At 43.2% G+C, this 23,001-nt stretch overlaps 1 protein-coding gene across 1 annotated transcript in view; it reads left to right on the forward strand.

Moving 5' to 3' along the window:
- Nucleotides 1-23,001, forward strand: part of RFX7 (regulatory factor X7) — a 118,126-nt gene that overhangs the window by 44,317 nt on the left and 50,808 nt on the right. Inside the window, exons 2-4 of the mRNA XM_075133065.1 lie at nt 8,567-8,600; nt 19,526-19,608; nt 21,148-21,270. Of these exons, the coding sequence (XP_074989166.1) occupies nt 8,567-8,600; nt 19,526-19,608; nt 21,148-21,270 (240 nt within the window). The remainder of the gene's footprint in view (nt 1-8,566; nt 8,601-19,525; nt 19,609-21,147; nt 21,271-23,001) is intronic.

Consider the following 23,001-nt stretch of genomic DNA (forward strand, 5'->3'; position numbering starts at 1 on the left):
TGTATATTATATAACTAAACTATTGTCATATGTAAAGTAAACAAGGTTTTAAAAATGTTTAAGACGCTTCATTTAAAATTAAATTAAAATGCTGATCTTATGCCGCCGGCCCGCTCAGCCCACTGCCAGCCTGGGGTTCCGTTCACCTAGTCCGGCAGCAGGCTGAGCGGGGCCTGCGGCCAGGACCCCGACTGGCAAGGGGCCGGCAGCCAGAACCCCAGACCGGCAGTGGGCCGAGCGGCTCAGCCCACTGCCAGTCTGGGATTCCGTCCGCCAGCTCCTGCCAGCCAGGGTCCCAGCTGCCGGCCCCGCTCAGTCCGGTGCTGGTCTGGGATCCCAGCCCTGCCCATATAGAGTGGGTACCTACCTTCTCCCTGGTTCTAGCCCATTCTCTTCCTCTCTCTCTGCACTGAGCTGAGGGTGGGAGTGCACTGAGCACAGGGCTGGGGGTGAAGGAGCAGGCTGGGGGTTGGGGTGTAGGGTCTGGCCAGGAGCTAGAATGAGGGAGGGGGCTCAGGGTTGGGGCAGGAGGTTTGGGGGTGGAGCGCTTACCTGGACAGCTCCCATTTGTTGTGAGGGGTGCAGGTGGGAATGTGAGGGGGTGAGGGTGCAGGAGCTCCCATTTGGTGCTCAGGGTGGGGGTGGGAATGTGGGGGGTGCAAGAGTCAGGACATGGGGTGGGGGGGGCTGGGGGCATGTGAGGGCGTGCAGGAGTCAGGGCAGGGAGCTGGGAGTGTGTGAGGAGGGTGCAGGAGTCAGGGCAGAGGGTTGGAGGCATGTGAGGGGGTGCAGGAGTCAGGGCAGAGGGTTGGAGGCATGTGAGGGGGTGCAGGAGTCAGGGCAGAGGGTTGTAGGCATGTGAGGGGGGTGCAAGAGTCAGGGCAGTGGGCTGGGGGCGTGTGAGTGGGGTGCAGGGGTCAGGGCAGAGGGCTGGGGGCGTGTGAGCGGGGTGCAGGGGTCAGGGCAGAGGGCTGGGTGTGTGTGAGCGGGGTGCAGGGGTCAGAGCAGAGGGCTGGGTGTGTGTGAGGGGGTGCAGGGGTCAGGGCAGAGGGCTGGGTGTGTGTGTGAGGGGGGTGTAGGGGTCAGGGCAGAGAGCTGAGGTTGTGGGGGTACTCCCAGCCCCTCGCCCTGAGTGGCTCATGGCAGGGGGCTGGAGGGGATATGCCCTGATTCCACCCCCCCTTTCCCACCGCCTCCTCCCCACCTCTTCTCTGCCTCCTCCCAGGAGCAGCAAACACCCTGCAGGGCTCCGCTTCTCCCCCATTCCCGCAAGGGCCATCAGCTGAGCGGCAGCAGGGTGGGAGAGGAGGAGGGGCAGGAACCCAGCATGGCGGGGGAGGAGGGAACTTGCCTGCTCTGCAGCAGCAGCCGACAGGACCAAGCTTCTTCACCCTGCCGCTGCGGGGGGGCAGAGAAGAGCGGGTCGGGGCAGGCAGGATTTTTAAGGGCATGCTGCTGCCTGCCGGGGTCTCGGCCTGGGTTCGGCAGCGGGCTGACCGGGGCAGGTGGCTGGGACCCGGCAGGCAGAAGTGTGCCATTAAAAATGGGCTCACATGCCGTCTTTGGCATGCGTGCCATAGGTTGCCAACCCCTGATTTAGCTAATACATGCACTGTACAGATCATACATGCACAATCTAAGTAGCCACAGACTAATAGTTATTTGTAGAATAATTTCGAGGTAAGTTTTCAAGAAATAGCTGTTTTCCCTTTGCTGGTTTATTTGAAAGGTAAGTAGTAGACAAAGGTAGTAAGTCTGTTCTAACTAGGTCGACTGTTTCACCATCATCCCTGTTGCTAGGCTTGTTGCTTTTTATTCCCTGACCTAATGGAGATACTGTACGTTTTATAGTTTCTTAAGTGTACATGGCACTTGAGACACAAGGCTAACGTCCTTGTTCCAACAACTTTACAATCAAAGGGCCCCGGGGTGGCAGGTTTGTATAATTTTTTGGTGTTGCCCAGAACAGGTCCAAGTCTTTTCCTGGCTCTTCCCCCTCCCCCCCAATATATATATTTTTAAATAATATAAAAATGGACTGGAAACAGTAAGCATTTAACAGTTTCCCTATATTGCACAATGGAGGTGGGGGTGGGCGGCTCTGGGGTGTGGCTGGGGATGAGGGTTTTGGGGTGTGGGAGGGGGCTCAGGGTCAGGGCAGAGGGTTGAGGTGTGGGGGTGAGGGCTGCAGGGTGGGGCCAGGGATGAGGGGTTCACGGTGCAGGAGGGGGTTGAGGGCTCTGGCTGGGGGTGCGGGCTTTGGGGTGGGGCTGAGGATGAGGAGTTTGGGGTGCAGGCAGGCTGCCCCGGGGCTGGGGCCAGAGAGGAGGACTCCACAGTATCCCTAGCCCTCTCCCCGCCAGCAGCAGTGAGCTCCAGGAGGGGGGCCCCCTTCTCCCTCCTTCGGCGGCACACTCACCTGGCATTGTCACTACACATGTTCCTAGGAGCTGGGCCCTCTCAGGTCCAGGAAGCCCCCGCGCCTCCCCTGTGGTGGGGGGAGGGCTGCCATCACGTGTGCGCCTCCTCCCCTTCTCCCTCTGCAGGTGGTGACTGTCTCAGCCTGCCGCTGGTACCACTCCCTTTTGTAGCTGGCAGCGGCCAGTGAGGGAGCACAGCATGGAGTGTCATGGCAGCTACCTGCTGCCCAGGGTGCAGGTAGGGATGCTCCAGGGGAGGCACATGGGGCAGCAGGTGGGGCCAGGGCAGAGACCTGATCCCGAACATTGGTGGAGCCGGACCCCCAGGCCCTGAATTTGCTGGAGCACGGGCACCACAGGCCCATATAACTCGCCACCACTGAAGGGCCCTGGTTCCAAAAAGTTGCTTATGCTTAATGCTCACATGAATGGTCCCACTGTATGGCAGTAGAGCCACTCATGCAAGTAAACAAAGATTTTGCAGGATTAGTCTATAACTCTGAGATATCAGCTAGGATGGAAGTTTTAGATTGTCTATATTAAGCTGTAGCATACGGTGTCTCTTTGTGAGGCTAAGGAATGCAGAACTGGACATTCATATAACTAACTGCTCACTGCTGTTAATAGATACCCTAACAGACAGGATTTTTTTTTTTTTTGGCCAGTGTTTTACTTGCCTCTCAGGGCATGTGCTTGCAGACCAGGTTACGTATGCATAACCATGCTTTGTTTCAGAGTAGCAGCCGTGTTAGTCTGTATTCGCAAAAAGTAAAGGAGTACTTGTGGCACCTTAGAGACTAACAAATTTATTTGAGCATAAGCTTTCGTGAGCTACGAAAGCTTATGCTCAAATAAATTTGTTAGTCTCTAGCTCACGAAAGCTTGTGCTCAAATAAATTTGTTAGTCTCTAAGGTGCCACAAGTACTCCTTTTCTTTTACCATGCTTTGTGTGCCACCAATCAGCTATATGTAGCTTATGGGAACTTTGCCCTATCAGCTGACAATACCCACATGACGTGTTAAGTTAACCGGCTGATATTACCTGTGCCCGTTATTCTTGTGTTGCAGAACTTTTCAGAGGCAGGTCAGGAGAATTTTGATGAGCTCTTATGGAAGTAGAGGTCAGCGCTAGAAGAGTGCAAAACCGTTTGAGTTTTTTTGTACGTGAGGTAAAGGACTTCAGTAGAGCCAAGTGCTCCCCTCTTTGCACTCTGCTGTTCTGTGCTTTCCAGACAGCAAATTGAGTCCTGACATTTTCAAACTTTTCTCTTGGAGGAGATGGTGGCTTGGTAATATGCCTTTTAACAGCCTTAGATTGGTGTAATGGGGTCTGGGGGTCCACTTCCACTTCCCTTCCTGCTCCCACACAAGAAACAAATGTTATTGCAAACCTCCCCCGAGAAAGGAGAGCTTGACAGAATTCAGCAGTGCTGCACTGTGCATCAGCCCAGAGATTTTTTTAGAGAGTTGCCTAATGATAGTGAGGTGCTCTCTGCCTTTTTCCTGAAAGAGCACACTGCTTAGTCAGTCAGTCTGGAGAGAGAGTCATATGCAGGCTCAAGTCTGATTTTTCCCCACATGGCAGTGCATTGGGCTCCCATTAGATCAGCAACCTCTCCTGGCCAGATTGGTCCCTTAAGGTGAGGTCTGTAATCATCTGAAGGAATAATTTCTCTCCAGGTATTACCACATTTAGTGTCTCTTTGTCATTAGACCTCCTAATAAGACAACCAAGGTTATAGGCAGTACAGTAGTCAGATTGCCCCTCTCCCTCTTCCCCAACTTAGTATATAGACTAAGTGGCATGGTAAGTGTTGATGTAGCCTGAGAAGTTTCAGGTAGATCTGCTTCACCCCCTTCCTTGGAAGTTTCTCATCAGTGTGTCTACCCATTTGACAGCCACCAGCAGATATAATAAGAGGTCACTGCTAAGCCCTTTGGAACACAGCTGGCTCTTTCCATGCCTTGATCCCATTGACAGCAGTTCCTTAAGTGGCCTCTGGAACAAAAGTAGGCAGCGAACAGATGTGTGGACAGCATCAGTGGCATTACTAGCTACCTTTACCCATGGGAGCTTCTATTGCCCCTTTCTAGTTATTTCTCTTGGCCCTCCAGCCAAATACCAATCTTGCATGAGGAGGGGCAGTCCTCAGTAGCAACAGTGACCCCTGCAGCATAAATATTAGGCCTTTTTTGAGCACCAAAATGAGAAAACTAAGCTACCTGGCAAGATGACAACACTGGTTCTTGCTTCTTTGGTTTGATGTCTCAGAACGTCCGTTGTAGCAATGGTGGTTGTGCCAGTAAGATCCAGCTCCCAATACAAAAGTCAGATAGTGGAGCCTGTGATCTTGCACTCCATGTACTTTATGAAAATATGCTTATAAATGTGAATATGAGGTAACTGGAATATGCTTTATGCAAAAGGTCTCTTGTAAGGTATCATTACAAAGTTTATAATCTACTGAGCTTATAATATATTTGTTTGCATGTATTATTTCTATGGAGTTAGGAGAATAAGATAGAAACTTGTAAAAAGAAAAGGAGTACTTGTGGTACCTTAGAGACTAACAAATTTATTTGAGCATAAGCTTTCGTGAGCTACAGCTCACTTCATTGGATTGGATGAAGTGAGCTGTAGCTCACGAAAGCATATGCTCAAATAAATTTTAGTCTCTAAGGTGCCACAAGTACTCCTTTTCTTTTTGCGGATACAGACTAACACAGCTGCTACTCTGAAACCTGTCATATAAACTTGTATTACTAATGTAAACATATTAAGTGAAAGCCATTAAGGGTGCTTCAGAATCAATGAACTGTAAATGGCTCTGTTTACTTGTAAACCTTCCTGTGTAGTGTGGGCCAGCCCAGAAAGAATGGAGGCTGGAGTCTCACAGAACATGTGACCATGTCACATGAAGTTGGAATCCATCTTAAATCTGGTACTTTTCCATTTAGAAGGAGGGGTGGGGACCCAGAGAGACAAAAGATTCTCACCTTGTGCCAAAGCTATAAAAGGGGTGGAGCAGGACAAAGAGGCTGCCAGTCATGAGAACACCCCTGCTTTCCACCTAAGATGTCTGCTGGAACTAACAAGGACTATACCAGGGGAAAGGAGTGGGCCCAGACTAGGAAGGAGTCTAGTCTGTGAAATAAGTTCATTGGAATAACTCTGAGGGTGAGATTTTTACCTCTAATCAGTTTCTGAATGTATTAGGCTTAGACTTGCGTGTTTTTGCTTTATTTTCCTTGGTGACTTACTTTGTTCTGTCTTTTATTACTTGAAACCACTTAAATCCTACTTTTTATACTTAATAAAATCTCTTTTGTTTATTAATGAACCCAGAGTAAGTGATTGATACCTGGGGGAGCAAACAGCTGTGCATCTCTCTCTATCAGTGATATAGAGGGCAGACAATTTATGAATTTACCCTGTATAAGCTTTATACAGAGTAAAATGGATTTATTTGGGGTTTGGATCCCATTGGGAGCTGGGGATAGGTAACCTGCTGAGCAGTTTTTAGTTAAAGTCTACAGCTTTGGGGGCATGGACTAGACCTGGGTCTGTTTTGCAGCAGGCTAGCATGACTGGCTCAACAAGGCAGTGTTCTGGAAGTCCCAGGCTGGCAGGGAAAATGGGCTCAGAGGTAATTCCAGCACGTCAGGTGATAGTCCCAAGGGGGTCTCTGTGACCAAACTTGTAACCGAGCCATTTTCTATTTTTGGTTTACTTATTTCTTACTGTTGACTTAAATTATCTCTAGTGATTGCTTTCTCTAGCCATTCTTTTCTGCCCTGGCACTTGCATGTGAGGAAAATAAGTCTGATCACAGTAGGTCTTGTTCCTGCCATGCTGAGCTAACGAGCTTTGGAGTTAGGATCTAATTCATGCCACCATTGACTTCAGTGGGAGCAAAGTTGTTCACTGAATTTTGAAACTTTTAGTTTAATACTTGTTTATTAGTTATCCAGAAATTAAGTATCTAGTGTTATATCTTAGAGGCGTGTGCCTGCTTTCATTGATGCCAATGGTAAATATCCAACTGGCTTCCATAGGCTGTAGAGTCAGCATGAAGTACATGACTGTATTTGGAAGTGTTAGAGTCACTTATGGGATAAAGTAGACTAGATTCCCCAGAGTGCATTTTTTTGGGCATGTTTACTTAGGGTTGGTCATTTGATCGTTCTAGAAATAACTAGTCAATTGACAGGTCAAATATTCGTCAGATATTGTCAAAAATGGTCAAATATCTTAAAGGACTAATTCAGTAGAACAGTAACGAAGTGTAAGGCTTGGTCTACGCTACATACATACTTTGGTATCACGACATTGGTCAGTGGTGTGAAAAATCCACCAAAATTTAATCCCGTGTAGACAGCGCTGTGTTGATGGGACAGCTTCTCCTGCCAACATAGCTACTGCCCTCACAGAGGTGGAGTTATTAAGCCAATGGGAGAGAGATTTCCCATCGATTAGTGTCTTCACCAGATGTGCTACAGCAGTGCAGCTGTGCCGATGTAAATTTGTAGACTTCATGTTCTACAGTAGGCTTAGGCTTAGATTCTTATGCCTAAGGCTGCGTGTCTGTCACGGAGGTCACTGAAGTCACAGATTCCGTGATTTTCTGTGACCACCGTGACTTCTTCAGTGGCCAGTGCTGGCTTGGGCAGCCCCTGGACCAGCAGCACTTTGGGTATGTTGGAGGGGGCCCAGGGCTCGGGCAAAGGGTTGGGGTGCGGGGTGGCACTTGGCGGGGGAGCCTCCTGGGTTCTGACCAGCATGTCTCTGCAGCTCCTAGGCGGAGGGGCCAGGGATCTCTGCGTGGTGCCTATGCCTGCAGGTGCTGCCCCCGCAGCTCGCATTGGCTGCGGTTCCCAGCCAATGGGAGCTGCGGAGCTGGCGTTTGTGGCGGGAGTAGCCCCCCGGCCGCCCCTCACCATAGAAGCTGCAGGAACATGCAGGTCGGAGCCAGGTAAGGAGTCTTCTAGCCCTGCAAACCCTCTCCCTCCCAGCACCAGCAGGGGTCCCGGGCCATGTGCCGCCACCCACCCCTCCTCCCCCAGCACCAGTGGGGGTCCCGGGCTGTGCACTGCTGCCCCCGCCAGCACCAGCCGGGGTCCCAGGCCACCCCCTCCAGCACCCGCGGTGCCCCCGCGCCATCCCCCTCTCCTCCCAGAGCACCTGCAGCCCCCTGGCCCAATTTTTAGTTAGGGGTGTATATAGTAAAAGTCATGGACAGGTCACGGGCCGTGAATTTTTGTTTACTGCCCATGACCCTGTCTATGACGTTTACTAAAAATACCTGTGACTAAAATGTAGCCTTACTTATGCCTAATTATTAAAAAAAATTAAAAATTACTTAAGTTATTTTAATTCAAAAAAATGTGAAGCAGTGTTCTAAAAAAATGAAAGAATGGCACCGTGATGCAATCACACCATCACCGCCGCCTACCCTAGGGCACTCTTGCTGGAATATCTGACAGTATTTGGCCCTGGTCAAACAATAGACAGTCAATTGACTGGTTTGCCCAGCTGGTGTTAAGTGAAATTACTTGTGATGTGACTCTCATTACTTTTTCCCTCACTCATCCTCCTGTAACCAGCTGAAAGGTAGTAAGATTAAATTGACTCAGTTATTTATTGTACACACTAAGTTGTCAGTAAAAAAAAAAAAGGTGTAGTTGACTGTAGAAGCTGTCCAAGACAACCAGAAATTCATATTTCAAATAAGATTTAATTAAATTGTTTTTATAGGTGGACAAATCAAATGAATCTGAAGCAGTTACCAGTTGCAAAAACACTTAATACCATCCCAAAGCCCAATCCCAAGAAATAATGAACATCTGTCAGTGCCACTTTGTGGAAGTGGTAGCCACTCAGTAACTCAGAATAAAGTTTCCCAGTTGCAGCATCAGATTGCATTAAATTTATATCCCTTGTCAGAAAAAACCTGTGTTTTAAGTAACAACTATTTCCGGAAAACATTTCTTCTAGAAAGTTACAGGATGAGTATTCTTGTATAAATAACCAGGAATTAAGCTTGTAGCTTCTCAGCATAACAGCAGTTGGAAATTCTACTATGTAACATTTTATTTCATTGCTGTATAGGTTAACCTGAGACTTCTCTCTTCTTTTCCCCCCTAGCAAAACTGTACAATCTAAGGTGGACTGCATTTTGGTAAGTAGAACTTTAAGTTTTTCCAAATATTAAAAAGCATTCTAAGACCACTATGGATGGCTGATGGGAATTGGCAGTGATTATGGAGCCCTTTATCACTATACACCATTGGAAAAATTAACCTGGTGTAGTGACGTAAGGTAGTTACCATCTGTCAGAAGTTCAGTGACCTATGAGAAGTAAATTTAGTGATCTCAGTTCAGTTCTCAGTGGACATGTGCCCACATCACACAAGCCAGCTTCAAGATTGGTACAGATTGATGATGCCCTTGCTAGTAATACCACTGGATGATGCCCAGAGTGTCCAATTATTTCATCTGTAGGGCTGGTCAGTCATGCTAGTTCAGTGGTTTTCCACGTTTTTACATTTGCAGACCCCTAAAAAATTTCAAATGGAGGTGTGGACCTCTTTGGAAATCTTAGCCATAGTATGTGGACCGCCAGGAGTCTGCAGACCTCAGGTTGAAAACTACTGCATATTGCCATGGCAGTAAGGGATATTTTTCAATGTTGCTTTCACAGGAGCTATTGATTTTTTTCCCCCAGTCATTCAGTGTTTTGCAGGGACATTTACTATCTTTAGGCCTGATCCTGCTAGGAGCCTCCGATTAGCCTCATACGGTGCTCTGTACTTCACAGGATCAGGCCCTTTTACCAGCAGGGATTGTACAGTTACATTTGATTTATTACAATGGCTTGATTAATTTCAGTATGTCATCCTTTGCAAGGTCTTTGGGGCAGATATCATATTTTGGTTGTGCGTTTGTACAGTGCTTAGCACAATAGGGACTGGGACTCCTAAGTGCTATCACATTATAATATACATTATAATTTTATAAGATTCTTCTACGTGTTTAAGCTTCAGGATAGACAAAGAATGCCTGTTCCAAGCTTTTTGAGCCCTAAAAGATAAGAGTCAAACTAATCCAAAACTTGCCAAAGCAAGAAGGGTGGATTGATTTAAATCAAAGCAATCTAAATCACTGATTTTACTAATTATTTAAATCAGCACACTGGAAACATTGTTTTAAATCATCACTTTTAATTGCGTATTGCCATTATACCGTTTAGTTATTTTCCTAAAAAAGGGTTGATGCTCATTGGTTAGTAACGATGAAAACATGTTGCTTGCCAACTAAATATAGTCTTTGCGTTAAATTGGTGTTTCTTTTTGGTAATTAGCTGTATACACTAATTTACATTTATTCAGATTCTTAATGTTAACATTTTTTATTATGTTAGAAAATGGTGAATGGTGCATTTCTTATTTTCTAGATGATACATTTTTTACTTGTGATTTGTGTAAAGTTCTATTTGGATGGAAATTGAAATGCAATTAAAAATGTACAAAAATAGCATTTAAAACTTTTATTATATAAACCTACCTTCAATGTGCTGGAAACATAAGAAAAATGTACCAAAACAAATTTTGCATTTAAAACTAACAGTAGTTTAATAATTTAGTGAATTGTAGTTAGTGAATTGACTCAAATATTTCTGTGTGCTACTGTGTCCTTCGGGATTTTAGAATTAGAAATTCTCACACTCTCTCACACTTAGGGCTAGTCTACACTGGCAGCACTACCGTGCTTTAACGTGCCTTGTGTGGTCGCGGCGCAGTGCTGGGAGAGAGCTCTCCAAGCGCTCTAAAAAAACCACCTCCACAGGGGGCGTAGCTACCAGTGCTGGGAGCATGGCTCTCTGCGCTGGTGCCCTGCCTCCACTGGCACGTCACAGCGCTGAAACTTGCTGCACTCGGGGGTGTTTTTTCACACCCCTGAGTGAGAAAGTTGTGGCGCTGTAAATTGCTAGTGTAGACAAGCCCTTAGTTTTGGAAGAGGAAAACAAGCTTTCCTGCTTTTTCAGCTTCCAAATAGTTTTTAACTTTGAGCTAGCTGAATAAACTGAAATGAAGAAAATAATCTCTGCACCTGCAGAAGGAGACTAGTGCTATCAAAAGCAGGTTTAGCACTTCAACAAACTCTGATTCCAGGTGCTTAGTCATTGACATCCACCAGTTCAGGGTTTAACTTTCTTTAAAACTTGGCAGCAAATATGTACGACTTAATATTTTGTGTATTTACTTTAAATTATTCTGATAACCTATGTTAAGGCATAAAATTATTGTATCAGTTTCAAATGTATTTTAAATAGGTTTAGTTTTAATAAACAAACCTGTATTTAATTTAAATGAAAAAATTTAATTTAAATACATTGACTTTTATCCATTCTGATAGCAAGCTAGTGGCTTCTCTGCTCAGATATAGCCCATCCATAAATACAACCTTCTTCATCCTGTGTCACTCCTGAAAACGCGAATCCATACCCCTCTGTAAAGAATTCCACACCATTGTCAAGATCCTAAACATTCGCCCAGAGACCAGCTTTGCCTTATAGGTCTTGACTGCTTTGTGCAGAAGGGTGTATTTCTGAAGTTAAGAGTCCTCAAAGTATGTCCTCTGATCAGCTCCCTCCGTTACATACACAAGGAGCTCTGCCTAGAATGCCTGTGCTGACTGCAATTGCAGTAGTATTTCACAGGGAGAGCCATCTCAGGAAGACAGATGCCAAGCCATTTAGGGCTCTAAGGGTATGTATACACAGCAGTAAAAAACCCATGGCACCAAGTCTCAGAGCCTGGGTCAGTTGACTCGGGCTGGCGGGGCTGGGGGTGGTAAAATCAGCAGTGTAGATGCTCGGGTTGGAGCCAGGGTTCCACCCAAGCCTGAATGTCTACTCTGCAATTTTTAGCCCCCCACCCCCAGTACAAGCCTGAGTTACCAGGCTTGCCATGGCTGTGCCTTGGGTCTTTTATTGCTGTATAGACATACCCTAAGTCGAAACAGTTTATGCTCTAAATCAGCATAAGTCCCACTCCCTTAATACTGTGATCTTGCACCTATGTTTAAGCCAGGAAGCATCCATTTTTATAGATTTTAGGGCTAAAAAGGAGCATTATGATCACTTGGTCTGACTTCCTGCATAAGAGGTCATTGAATTTCACCCAGAAATGAGTATTTAATAAAGTTGTGACTCAAGCTGCCCTCTAGCTACCTTCATATGATATCTGTGTAGCCATATGGCTGAGCACGCTAGGAACATTTTAAAGGTGAGTTGTCAAAGGATAACTTGGATTTCCAAAGTGTTTTTTCTGAGAATAAAGTTACCCTAATTTATGGTAGATAAATGATATTTCTTTAAACTAAGCTGTATTTTTGTATCCATGTCCTTTCAAGGACCAGCTCCTGATCCAGTCTTGCCTACACTTAAAAGGATTCTTGGGTGTGTTCGATATTCAGCCTGAGGATGAAAGTGGCCTCCTGCCTCCTTCTTCCATAATGCTGCCAATGGCAATTGCTCCCCGTATTGCCTCTAATGTAGGTTGAAGTTCATCCTTGAGCAGAAGACCCTGACAGGGGAGGTCAGTGGCACAAAAGCAAGTTGCAGCAGGTAGAAGCTTATATAATTAATTCTTTCTACAGTGCAATATGGGGCAGAACTGCTTAAGCAGCACCAGAAGAAGAATATAGCAGTTGAGCAAATCATTTGCATTCTGTGCATTTACAAGAAAATGGTGTTCGAGTTGGAAGCAGGTTTCATACTAAGAGTCTTGGATTTAGGATTTTTAAGTGCAGATCATTGGCTTGTCTAGCAGCCACCATGGGTAGTCAACATTTGGTGGGTGGGGGAATAAAAATCCTCGGCAGCAAGTCTCAGGGCCCAAGTCTGTAGACTCGGACTCTGAAATTTGCTGTTGCGGGTTTTTTTGTTTTGTTTTGTTCGCAGTGTGGACATACACTAAATGTTTCCCTTCACTTGTTGGATGGGCTTTTGGATTATTCTGGTCAGCTGGACAATTTGGCCATTTTTCTAGATAGTGCCTTAGCCTGTAATGCTAAAGAACAATCTCCACAACTTGATTTAGAATATCACAAGGGTTTCCTTATGCTCTGACCTTGTGTTTCAAATGCTTCCCCGTCTGTCCTGCTAATGGGATCAGATCTCCATTCATAATGGAATGGTTCTCTCTTGGATAATGTACCTTTGAGACAGGATACATATTTAATGTAGTGCAGTCAGTTATAAATACAGCATAGCATTGTTTAGAAGACTGGAATCAAAATAGGTTACAGGAAATAGAAGTGGTGAATACACCAACCACAACACGGAAACTCAGCTAGGAGATCTGATCTTGCTATTGTAAAGCTGTGAGCTGTTGTGTGAGAGTCTGAGAATTCCCAAGCCCAATGAAATTACAACATCGCTGATTTTTAAAAATCCTTATGGGAGAGCTTGTGTTAGGAGCTTCTCTCTGCAAGCCCATTCTCTCCTCTACCCTCTAGGGGACAAAGGCTGTCTACCGTATTTACTGATCTCACACTTCAGCTATGTCTGCAGTAAGGAGCCTGTGTCACCATAGCTATGTTTTTTCCACACCCTTCACTGGCGTAGCTATGCCAATATCAGTTTAAAGTGTAGGTCAAGCCTTAGTATGAACAGGTTTATATGATTATCAGCAACTGATTCCATGTGATCTGGACATTTAGACACTGTGAGATCTCTTCTCCCCTACACCCCTTCTGCTTCCAAAGAGCCTAAAACCAAGCTTGGGGGAAGGTCCGTTCAGTCCGCTTAAGTGTTCAGCCTTACGTGTAGTTTTCATGGTCTGTGCTTCCTCAAGAGACTTGCAGACTTCTTGGCACCATTTGAGTGCATAGTCCCATGAGGCATGCAGGTACAACAGATCCATATCCTTTATCTGTTCAGGTTTCAGAGTAACAGCCGTGTTAGTCTGTATTCACAAAAAGAAAAGGAGTACTTGTGGCACCTTAGAGACTAACCAATTTATTTGAGCATCCGATGAAGTGACCTGTAGCTCACGAAAGCTTATGCTCAAATAAATTGGTTAGTCTCTAAGGTGCCACAAGTACTCCTTTTCTTTTTATCTGTTCAGTTTCTTTAATAATAACACCAAGGAATGTTCCAGGGCAGTGCCGTTTTGTCATAGCACTTTAATTGCTGACTGCAGTAGAGAACATAAGAACAAGTCATTTCGAGGAAAAGCCACCTTTTAGCAGTTTACCTTGATTCAGGTAGCTGAATTTATAAGAAGTCTTTCTTCCTTAGTCATGTATGCTGTGAGAAGATGCTACTGCCACCTTCGTATCTATTTAATCTTGTCCAGTTAGGTTTTGCCTTAAGGTTTTTAGCAAACACATTTTCACTGTAAGTAGAGACTCACATTATTTACTATTCTTCAGCATCTGCATGATGGTAGCACCTAATCCTAGCCAGACACACAGCCCCAGTGTGCTGGGCACTTTACAAACATGCAGGAAGACTAAGCTGCGTGGGACAGGGGCCACCTAATTTAAGTTTAGGAGGAGAGAGGATAACAGTAATAAGTTCATATAGTTATTTAGCCTTTTGTGTGTCTGTGTGTGTCTTGCTGTACTGTTTGCATCCTGACAGATTAAATCAATTTTTGGAAGATCATAAGAAAATCATTCCGTGCTGTGCAAACCAGAAGGGATAATTAGAAAGAAATGTGGGGTAAACATCCATTAAAGATTTATTGCAACATCTTTTAAACTGTAGTAAACATGTCTAGAAGTAGGTGCTCACTTAGTGTGACATTGATTGTTGTATTTATGTTGCCACATACTAAGTGAACTCCTGAACCTGATTATGTGGCTCACAGTTTCATCATTTAGCAAGAAGGTTAAGGTTCTTGGCCCTGCCCCTTGTCTTTTAAAAGGAATTCAGTGCTGGAGAGAGGTGCTGGGTTGATGGAAATGATCACTGAAGTCCCTGATCTACAGAGGAGTTTGAGAATGGGCAGCAGCAGTACAAACCTTCTTCTACCACTGAAGTGCTTCAGTCCTGTTCTGCATAGCTATTATCCTGTAGGGGAGAAAGGGACTTTCAGCTCTCCAGTGTTGTACTGTATTATGATAGTGACTGTCCCCTCCTCCAAATACTGGCATCTGCAGTTGAACTGAGACTACCAATAAATTGACCAGGGGCCACCAGACAGCTTCAGATGGTAACACTTTTGGTCAGTACTTATGTGGATTCAAATTTGGTTCTGGGCTGGGGGAGGAGGGAGAGTTGTTTTTAAAATAGAAATCTTGTGCAGCCGAAGGCTTTCTCTTCAGCAGGAAAAAGGGTATGGTAAGTCCTAGTGAAGAAGGGTCAGTTGATAGTTTTTACACAAATTAGCAGATCAAGGTGAGGTACGGCTCCCCCCTAGTCTTTAACTCTACTTCGCTATAGGGGAGCCTAGGTTTTACCTTGGACTGCTAACTTGTGTTAATTCACTAGAATTAACACCTTTTTTCTCAGTGAAGACACAACTTTAGTAAAAACCACTTCATTGTGGTGTTTTGAGTAGGTTCAGAGCAAATTCGTCTGTGCTGTAATTTCACTGACCTCAAGGTGTTCTAATAATGGTCGTGAAATCTTGTCTCTGAATGTACACCGGAAGCCTGCTAAAATGCTGATCTGATTGGTAATATAAATGTGATGAAATCTGAACCTGCTTCTGGATGATCTCCATGGAGTGGAGAAGCCGGTAAAGCTCAAGAAATTCTAGAACTGTTTGTTTGCAGAATTTACTGTATGAAGAGCTAAATTAAAAACCTCTCTTTAGCCATTCAGCTATATTCTAAGAGTTTGAAGGGGTCAGACATGCTGTTTCTGTATTATACTTCACAATTGTGAGTCTTTTCTGGTCAGATAATTTTACAAAAGGCGTTAAAGGACACTTAAAAAATAGATAGGGGGGAAAATCCGTAGGCATAGAATTACCTTGCAGTTTACAGATATAATTTGCTGTTGATATTTAGTATCCTTGATGTTTTCTGCAAGAGTTATCTATCTGTGTGTTAGTGTTTGTTCAGAGCTTTGATGGAATACTTCTGAGTAAAAATGAATAATTATACCATGTTGAAAGGTTGTATGATCTTTCACTGCTCCAGAAAGACAAGGGAAGCTAGACTGGTAATGTCAGGTGTGTTTCAAGCTTTGCTGCAGAGACATTTTAGAAACCTCACACTTTTTTGTTGAAGCATATAAGGTGTGAAAACTGGTAGGAAGAGTCAAAAATGGCAATGTTTCAATGCGAGCACAAAGCTCTTCTTATAAGTCATAGTAAGTTCTGTGTTTTACCAACTTAATACAAGGCAAGTTCATTCCTGCATGAATTTTGCATGCTCATGTTAGTATGCATAGCATCAGAAATGTAGTTTATACAAGTGACTTTTCCATCCTGAGACACAGCATGTCAGTTTTATTTACTTGCAGTTAGTTATTTTTAAAAACATCCATTTTTAAAATAGTAACTGCTGTTTGGATGAACTCTTCATTATTAGTAATCCTTCCTTCCCTCCCACCCCCACCGACATGGCTGTGTTACTAAGGAGCAGAGTTATAAATCAGATGAATCTACTCTGCCACAGACTGAACTTGGCCAAGATTGAATGACGAGAGTAGAAGATCAAATTATAGAATCAATCAATCATGAATGAATATGTATTCTAATGAAGTCTGACAAGTTTTAAAGCAAATCTGCCATTATATTGAAAGTTTCATTACTGTTTCTACCAGCTGTAGTTTGGGAACTACATTCTTTTAATTTAAAAAAACTACAGCCCTGCATGCATCAGCAGTTCTCATCTTTTGGCTCCTTACAACTCACAATTGACTTTTGCTCAAACCTGCAGTGGCTGTTGGAACAAAAAAGAGAACATTATCCTAGGCAAGTGCAGTTCTGGATCTGTCTGAAATTGAAGGAGCAAGACACAGCTCAACCCTGGAACAGATCAGGGTGGATGACTCTCTATGCAAATGCATACTGGAGCCTCCTATTGAATTTACTTGCAGACATATTTTGCTTGCTTCTATAGAGTGCGGGAGTCACTTGTACGAAAGAGGGGGGGAAATTCTAGACCCTAACACAGAAGCCATCTTCTGTCTCTTTACCAGAGTCCTTTTCTTTGTCTCTTCCTGGACTTTCTTAGTTCTTACCACTGCATGGTCTTACCACTGCCCTATTATAGGAGCTATTTTCCCAGCATGCCCTTTCTGGATACTGACCTGTGGCCTCTTAAATTACAAGCAGCTGTAACCCCAAAGTGGCCATTTCACCATAGGCGGTTGCTTCTTGTATCTCCCTTTCTTCCAGCTGAAGATTTTGGCTTTTTTCAACTCCTGTTACATTTTCTATTTATGTTTCAAGATGGCAAGTTCGTCATGAGCAGAAACGGGGGCCTTTGCTGCTCAAATTACCATATTTGCATTTGTTTTTCTTTCTAAAATCCTATTCTAAAAATATAGTGAAGCAATATGCAGTGGGCAATGTTTAAAGAAGACAGAGCTCTACTCTGGGTTGATGGTGGGAGAGTCTCTTTTCCTTTTCTTCTCGTGGGGATGGGGTTTTCCCTGTGGCTCCTTCTAGGAGCAGCTGCCTTTTACACTTCGCAGTGCCTTTTCAGTTTGCTCCCTGCTCTAAGAGAAAAAGACCCTGCTGTTGTTGAAGCATCACCTGCTTAGCCTAAGCCCAGGTAAAGCAGATGTAGTGGTAATCAGTTCTCTTTCCTCACACTTCCACAGTGGTGGGAGACCATGGGACAGAGAGAATTCGGTGACCCCACAGTATGTATTGAAAAATACATGAGACCTGTCCATAGAGAAGGCGATTTAAGTACCACAACCTTAATAGGAACTGCAGTAAAAGTCACACAGAAATCATTAAGTCAGCAAGTTTCAGGGGTTAGTGTCAGTAAAAATACCAGCTTTCAGAGTAGCAGCTGTGTTAGTCTGTATCCACAAAAAGAAAAGGAGGACTTGTGGCACCTTGGAGAGGAACAAATTTTTTTGAGCATAAGCTTTCGTGAGCTACAGCTCACTTCATCGGATGCATTCAGTGGAAAATACAGTAGGGCGATTTTATATACACAGAGAACATGAAACAATGGGTGTTCCCATACACACTGTCATGAGAGTGATCAGGTAAGGTGAGCTACTGCCGCAGCTTATAAAAGTGGTGAATCTGGATGGATTGTGCCCAACATGTTGTGTCTGTTGGCTCTTACAAGTTCTCTTTTCTTTTTTTTCTTTTTTTCCCCAGTCTGGTCTTAGCCAGCTGTAGCCATTTAGGATTAGAAAGCTCTTTGGTTCTCTGGTCTAACCTCCCCCAGACAAATTTTTGTCTAGTTCTTTCTTTCCTCAGAATATATTTTCTCATTACTTAATGGCTCAGTCCTCTCAAGAGACTTTACATGTGTTGTTCGTTGTATCATTCTCAGGATTGTTTGTTTTGTTTTACACTGTGATGCTGCTAGTTATACACTAATTACAAAGCAAAATAGATATTAACATATTACTTCACTTTACAGTACATCCCCTTTGTAGTTTTTCAGAGGTGTTGACCTCTTGGCCACCTGACAAGACTCCTCTCAGCCTTGATTGACTTAGGGGACACCCTGCTTTGAAATTAAAGTTCTGATTAACTGCTTTCTTCCTTGGTTTCATTCACTCTTGGACTCAATAAGCAGATGCCTTGGTTTTCTCTTTTAGTTGAACAATTTTAAAAGTGACATAACGGTCAAGGAGAGATGAATTAATCACATTCCAGATAGCATTGTTCTATGTTTAAAAAAAAAAAAATGCTCATATTTACTCAATGTTGCTTATGCATGAACTAGTTTTACTTTAGCAATAGTCTTCTCAAGTTAGTGTTAATACAAATGAAGTGTGAATTTTTATATAAATATTATAATTTAAATAACATACGTTCACCTTAACTCTGGTACTTCCCTGAAGGAAACTATTTGCTCCTTGCTCTGGGAAGTCTGGTTTATTTGTCTGTGCCCTACACTTGGATATGTTACCCAGGTTACCAAAATTGACTTTGCTAATATTTCAGAGTCCAATTTACTGCACTGGGATCACCCAAAGCCTAGCGCTTTCCTGATAACGCTGTGTCGTGCACCTGCTGCTTGGCTGTGCATGTGCCTGCTGTGTTTGCCACCTTCCTTGATTTAAAGCAGTGGTTCTCAACCTGCAACCCAACCAGCACGTAGCTGTGGCCCATGTGACATCCTCAGGGCCATACAGATAGTACATATAGATTGTGTGCATGCGACCCACATAACACATAGAGAGAGAGCTGCATATGCGGCCCACACTGGTAAATTCGTTGAGAACCACTGATTTCAAGGCTTTGAGCCAGATCCTCAGGTGATAGGAACGGGCATAGCTCTGCTGAAGTCAGTGGAGGTACAGTGATGTACAGCAGGTGAGGATCTGGCCATCAATATCGATTGTAATCAATCTGTGACAGCCACTTACGAGGAATACCGAAACTTGACTTTCAAAAAAGTCTTCTTTAGGGCTTGCTCTGTTTGATCATTGAGGCAGTTGTATGAATCAGTCCAACAATCGTGCTTTATTACAGAAGAGCCATTATCTGATGCTTTGGTCTTAGGGTGTTGAATGTGACCCTCCAAGAATGGCAAATCGTAATGAAAGGTTTCAATTTAAACGTTTTTTCATTACAGTTTTTTGGCTGGGAAATCTGTTTCTGGTTATCAAGATTAACTTTTTCTTTTACAGTTAAAAACAGGCAAATATTCCAGTGTTCACTTTTGTTTTAAGTGGTGATCATAATTAATATTTATTATTATTATTTACCGTACTGTAATGTCTCTAGACGTCCCGGTCATGGACCAGGATTCTGTTGTACAAACACAGAACAAAAGGGTGGTCCCTGCCCCAAAGAGCTTGCCGTCTAATGCTTTCACATTGCAAAATGTTGTGTGTTGTTTTATTTGGGATCATTTGAAAATGTGTGTTTGGTTTTTTTTACAACCCGTCATGCTGTTCATTTACCATTTGCTTTTTTAAAAAACCTTGTTTTCTAGCAAGAAGTTGAGAAGTTTACAGACCTAGAGAAACTCTACCTCTACCTTCAACTGCCTTCGGGTCCCAGCAATGGAGAGAAAAGGTGTGTGGGTGTTTAATATTAATATTGGTATAATTCCCATGAGATTTTTTTCCCCCATCAAACACACATTTATCTACTGTTTCTGGAAACAGTAACGTTTCTTTATTTTTTATTTTTTAGGAAAAGTGTCTAATATTTTCAGAGAACTAGTTCTTCAGTAAATCTGAACTTTGGGAACCCTTGATGCATAATAATCTGACAATATAAGCTTTGCATGGTAGGATGTTTATGAGGAAGTGCTTTTGGTTGGGAGTCTGATTACGGACCAGGTCCGACTTTAGCCTCAATTTTTATATAATGGAGGAATAATGTAGCACTTAAAATATTACTATTGGAAAGAATGATTATTACTTCATGGTGGGTCTGCCAGTATTTGTTCATTAGGTCCTTGCCATGTCTGAAATCACTCCACATCTCATACTTGTAATAATTAATCATTTCTCCCTCATACCGATACCCAGAAAAATGTTCTTTATTTGAGCTGATTGAAATTTCCCATATTTTGAGTACTCATGATTTTTTTAATTATGAAGAGACTCCATTGTCTCCACAATTTAAGGAAGAATCTTGCCTTCCATTATAGGCCTTACTGTGACCCACTCTTAACTTCACCAAAACATAACCAATGCACATGAAAGTGTATAGGCAGGAACTTACGCCAAGACAGACATTTCTGGAAACTTTGAAGTAAATTGTAAAAGGCATTTGGGAGATATGAGGGATGACCATAACCTTTTAAATATGATGGGCTACATGAAGTTCTTCATTCTGTATGTCCTCAGTGCAGACCATACAAAGTCTAAAGCATCAGTTAGGGGAACCACATGAGAGATCCAGATGGTGCTACCGTTCTTTATACTCAGTGGTTCCATTGTGCTTGACTGATGGGTTACCTTGCATACAGCTTTCCCATCAGTTTGCCCATTGCTTCACTGGACTCACAGAAACCTATTTCAGGAATGCAGTAAATTGTCCTTTCTTTAATGTTGTTTTCATTATGTGTCATATCCTGACCCTGATTTATACAATAATAAGGGACATGAAAGCTCCTTGTGCTCATATAAAATGGGGGTGCATTGGGAAGACAAGCCCAACAAGAAGCCCTGCATGTCCTGTTAGGATCTCAGGGAGCCATTGTACATGTAGTGGAGGAGAAGTGCAGTGGCTAGGACAGCATAGGAGGCATGGTACTTGAACCTGTCTGAAGTGGCCCTTTCTCCCTCCCACCTCCAGGGTTCTAGAACTCAGTGAAGCTGGGGTTGTATGGATGCATACATAAATAGATGTTTGATCATTCCTTACAAAGCCATTCATGCAAGTTCAGGGTTTTTTTTATGCCTACTGTTATTCGGCAAAAACAGCTCATAGATGAGACATTGTGGAGTAAATTTTAAGAATGGCGCTTATGGGATGCCTGCACAGGAACATGATTTCTTTCCATGTGAATCTTTTCAGCCCATTTGAACACTTAGCTCTACTAATTGAAGAGGAGCTAGAGAGTACATTCTCTTCATCAGAACTATTTCTGTTTTCACTTAGCGATCAGATCTCGATGTCATCAAGCCGTGCGCAGCAAATGCATGCATTTTCTTGGATTCGGAATACCTTGGAGGAGCACCCAGAGACGTCCCTTCCCAAACAGGAAGTTTATGATGAGTACAAGTGAGTACTGCTAAATTGAATCCATACATCTAGTTGTAGCAATGCATAAAGAGTAGTGTACACAGTACAGATATGTAACCAGATGCTACAATTGCTGCTTTTATAAGCAGAGGCTTGAACTGCCTTGACTATAGTATAGTTAAGTATGGTGCGGGTTAGAACTTAAAATCTGACATTACTTGACCATGAGGTTTAAATGAGAGGAACTGTGGATGAAGTCCTGGGCCTACTGAAGTCTGTGGGAGTTTTGCCATTGACTTTTATAGGGCCAGGATTTCACCACCTGTGCAGAACAATAAAGAAGTGAAAAATCTTTTTTTCTGCAGTTTCAGACTTTGAGGAAGGAAGTTATTAATGTTTTTATTATTTATGTTTCATTTTATAATCTGTATTTTAAACTTGCTCAAATTAGAGTGAAGTATACACAGAAAGGCCCTGCTTCCTGAGACTCTACCCCTGTGTTCAGGTGGAGCCAGTTACAGAGTTGAAACCTAAAAATGCATTTAATTAACACGTCATAATTAGTGACCAGAGTTTACTTAATTCAGAGAATGGGCAAGACATACATTATTCCATTGACACATACATGTCTGTCTTACATGTCTCAGTGCCTTAGTACTTATTCCTGGTAATAAGTGCATATAAGACCAGCTCCTATGCATTAACATAATGACTGAGGATGCACTAACTACAGTGATGCAACTGCTACTGTATTCAGTATTTTCACTATTAAAAGTAAGATCATAGTTTTAAACTTCAGATTAAATATATCTAAAGTTAAGAAACTTTTTCAAAAATAAGGATTTAAATGAATATTATTTATATTATGATAGAAAAAGAGGATTTGTATACAGAACACTAATAATTTCTTGCAGTACATTTATATTGTCCCTTTCATGCAAAAAGGGTCCAAATGACTTTTTGCAAACTGTGTACATACATCACCACTGAAATGCAGTGATTTCTTACATTCAAGATTGTGGCAACTAACCAGTGCCCAACACATTGCACAGCAGGGCAAATGGGGGAGTTTTGGTCAAGCAGATGGGAGTAAACCATAACTTCAAAGTGCCAAGAGATCTTAAAGCCCAGACAATACATTGGGTAAGACTGGTCACCCAAAAGACCACATCACACAAAGTCAACGGCATGAAAGTCACTCTATCTGCATCAGGAGGATGAAGGACTGAATCGACCTTGCTGGGGTTTGAACAAGTAGTTCAAGGAATTGTAGATATATTTCAAAACTAAGATTTAGTCCACTAAATGATTCTCTCTGGAATAATACACGAAGTACTGTGGCTGTCATAGAGAATGAGCCCTTGTGCGGGAAACCTGTTTCCGACGGGTTGCAGTACATCATAATGGTCATAGAATTGGTAACCAAGCCAACACACGTTTGTGTTCAGTTAGATCTCAAAGCTACCATACAGCTAGAAAGAGATTAGGACTGGAGGAAGGGAGCAGTCAGACAAGAGTTGGCTCTGATTGTATTTAAAACCAAAATCCAAAAATTAATCAAAGCAAAAAACCATGGCCCAATTCCCAGAAGATGAATTTGAATAAAGTATTATGATCTGGTATTAGCAGTTTCACATTCCAAATGATTACAGTAAACTGCAAGGTGTTTAGTATTCAGCTCACAGAAGGTGCGCAGTGCTATGACCAGATTTCCTCTGCAGTGTGTATATACATCACCTTAATTAACGCTGTCTGGCAGAGTCACTTACT

The sequence above is a fragment of the Caretta caretta genome, chromosome 10 (assembly GCF_965140235.1).
Source record: "Caretta caretta isolate rCarCar2 chromosome 10, rCarCar1.hap1, whole genome shotgun sequence".
Lineage (NCBI taxonomy): Eukaryota > Metazoa > Chordata > Testudines > Cheloniidae > Caretta > Caretta caretta.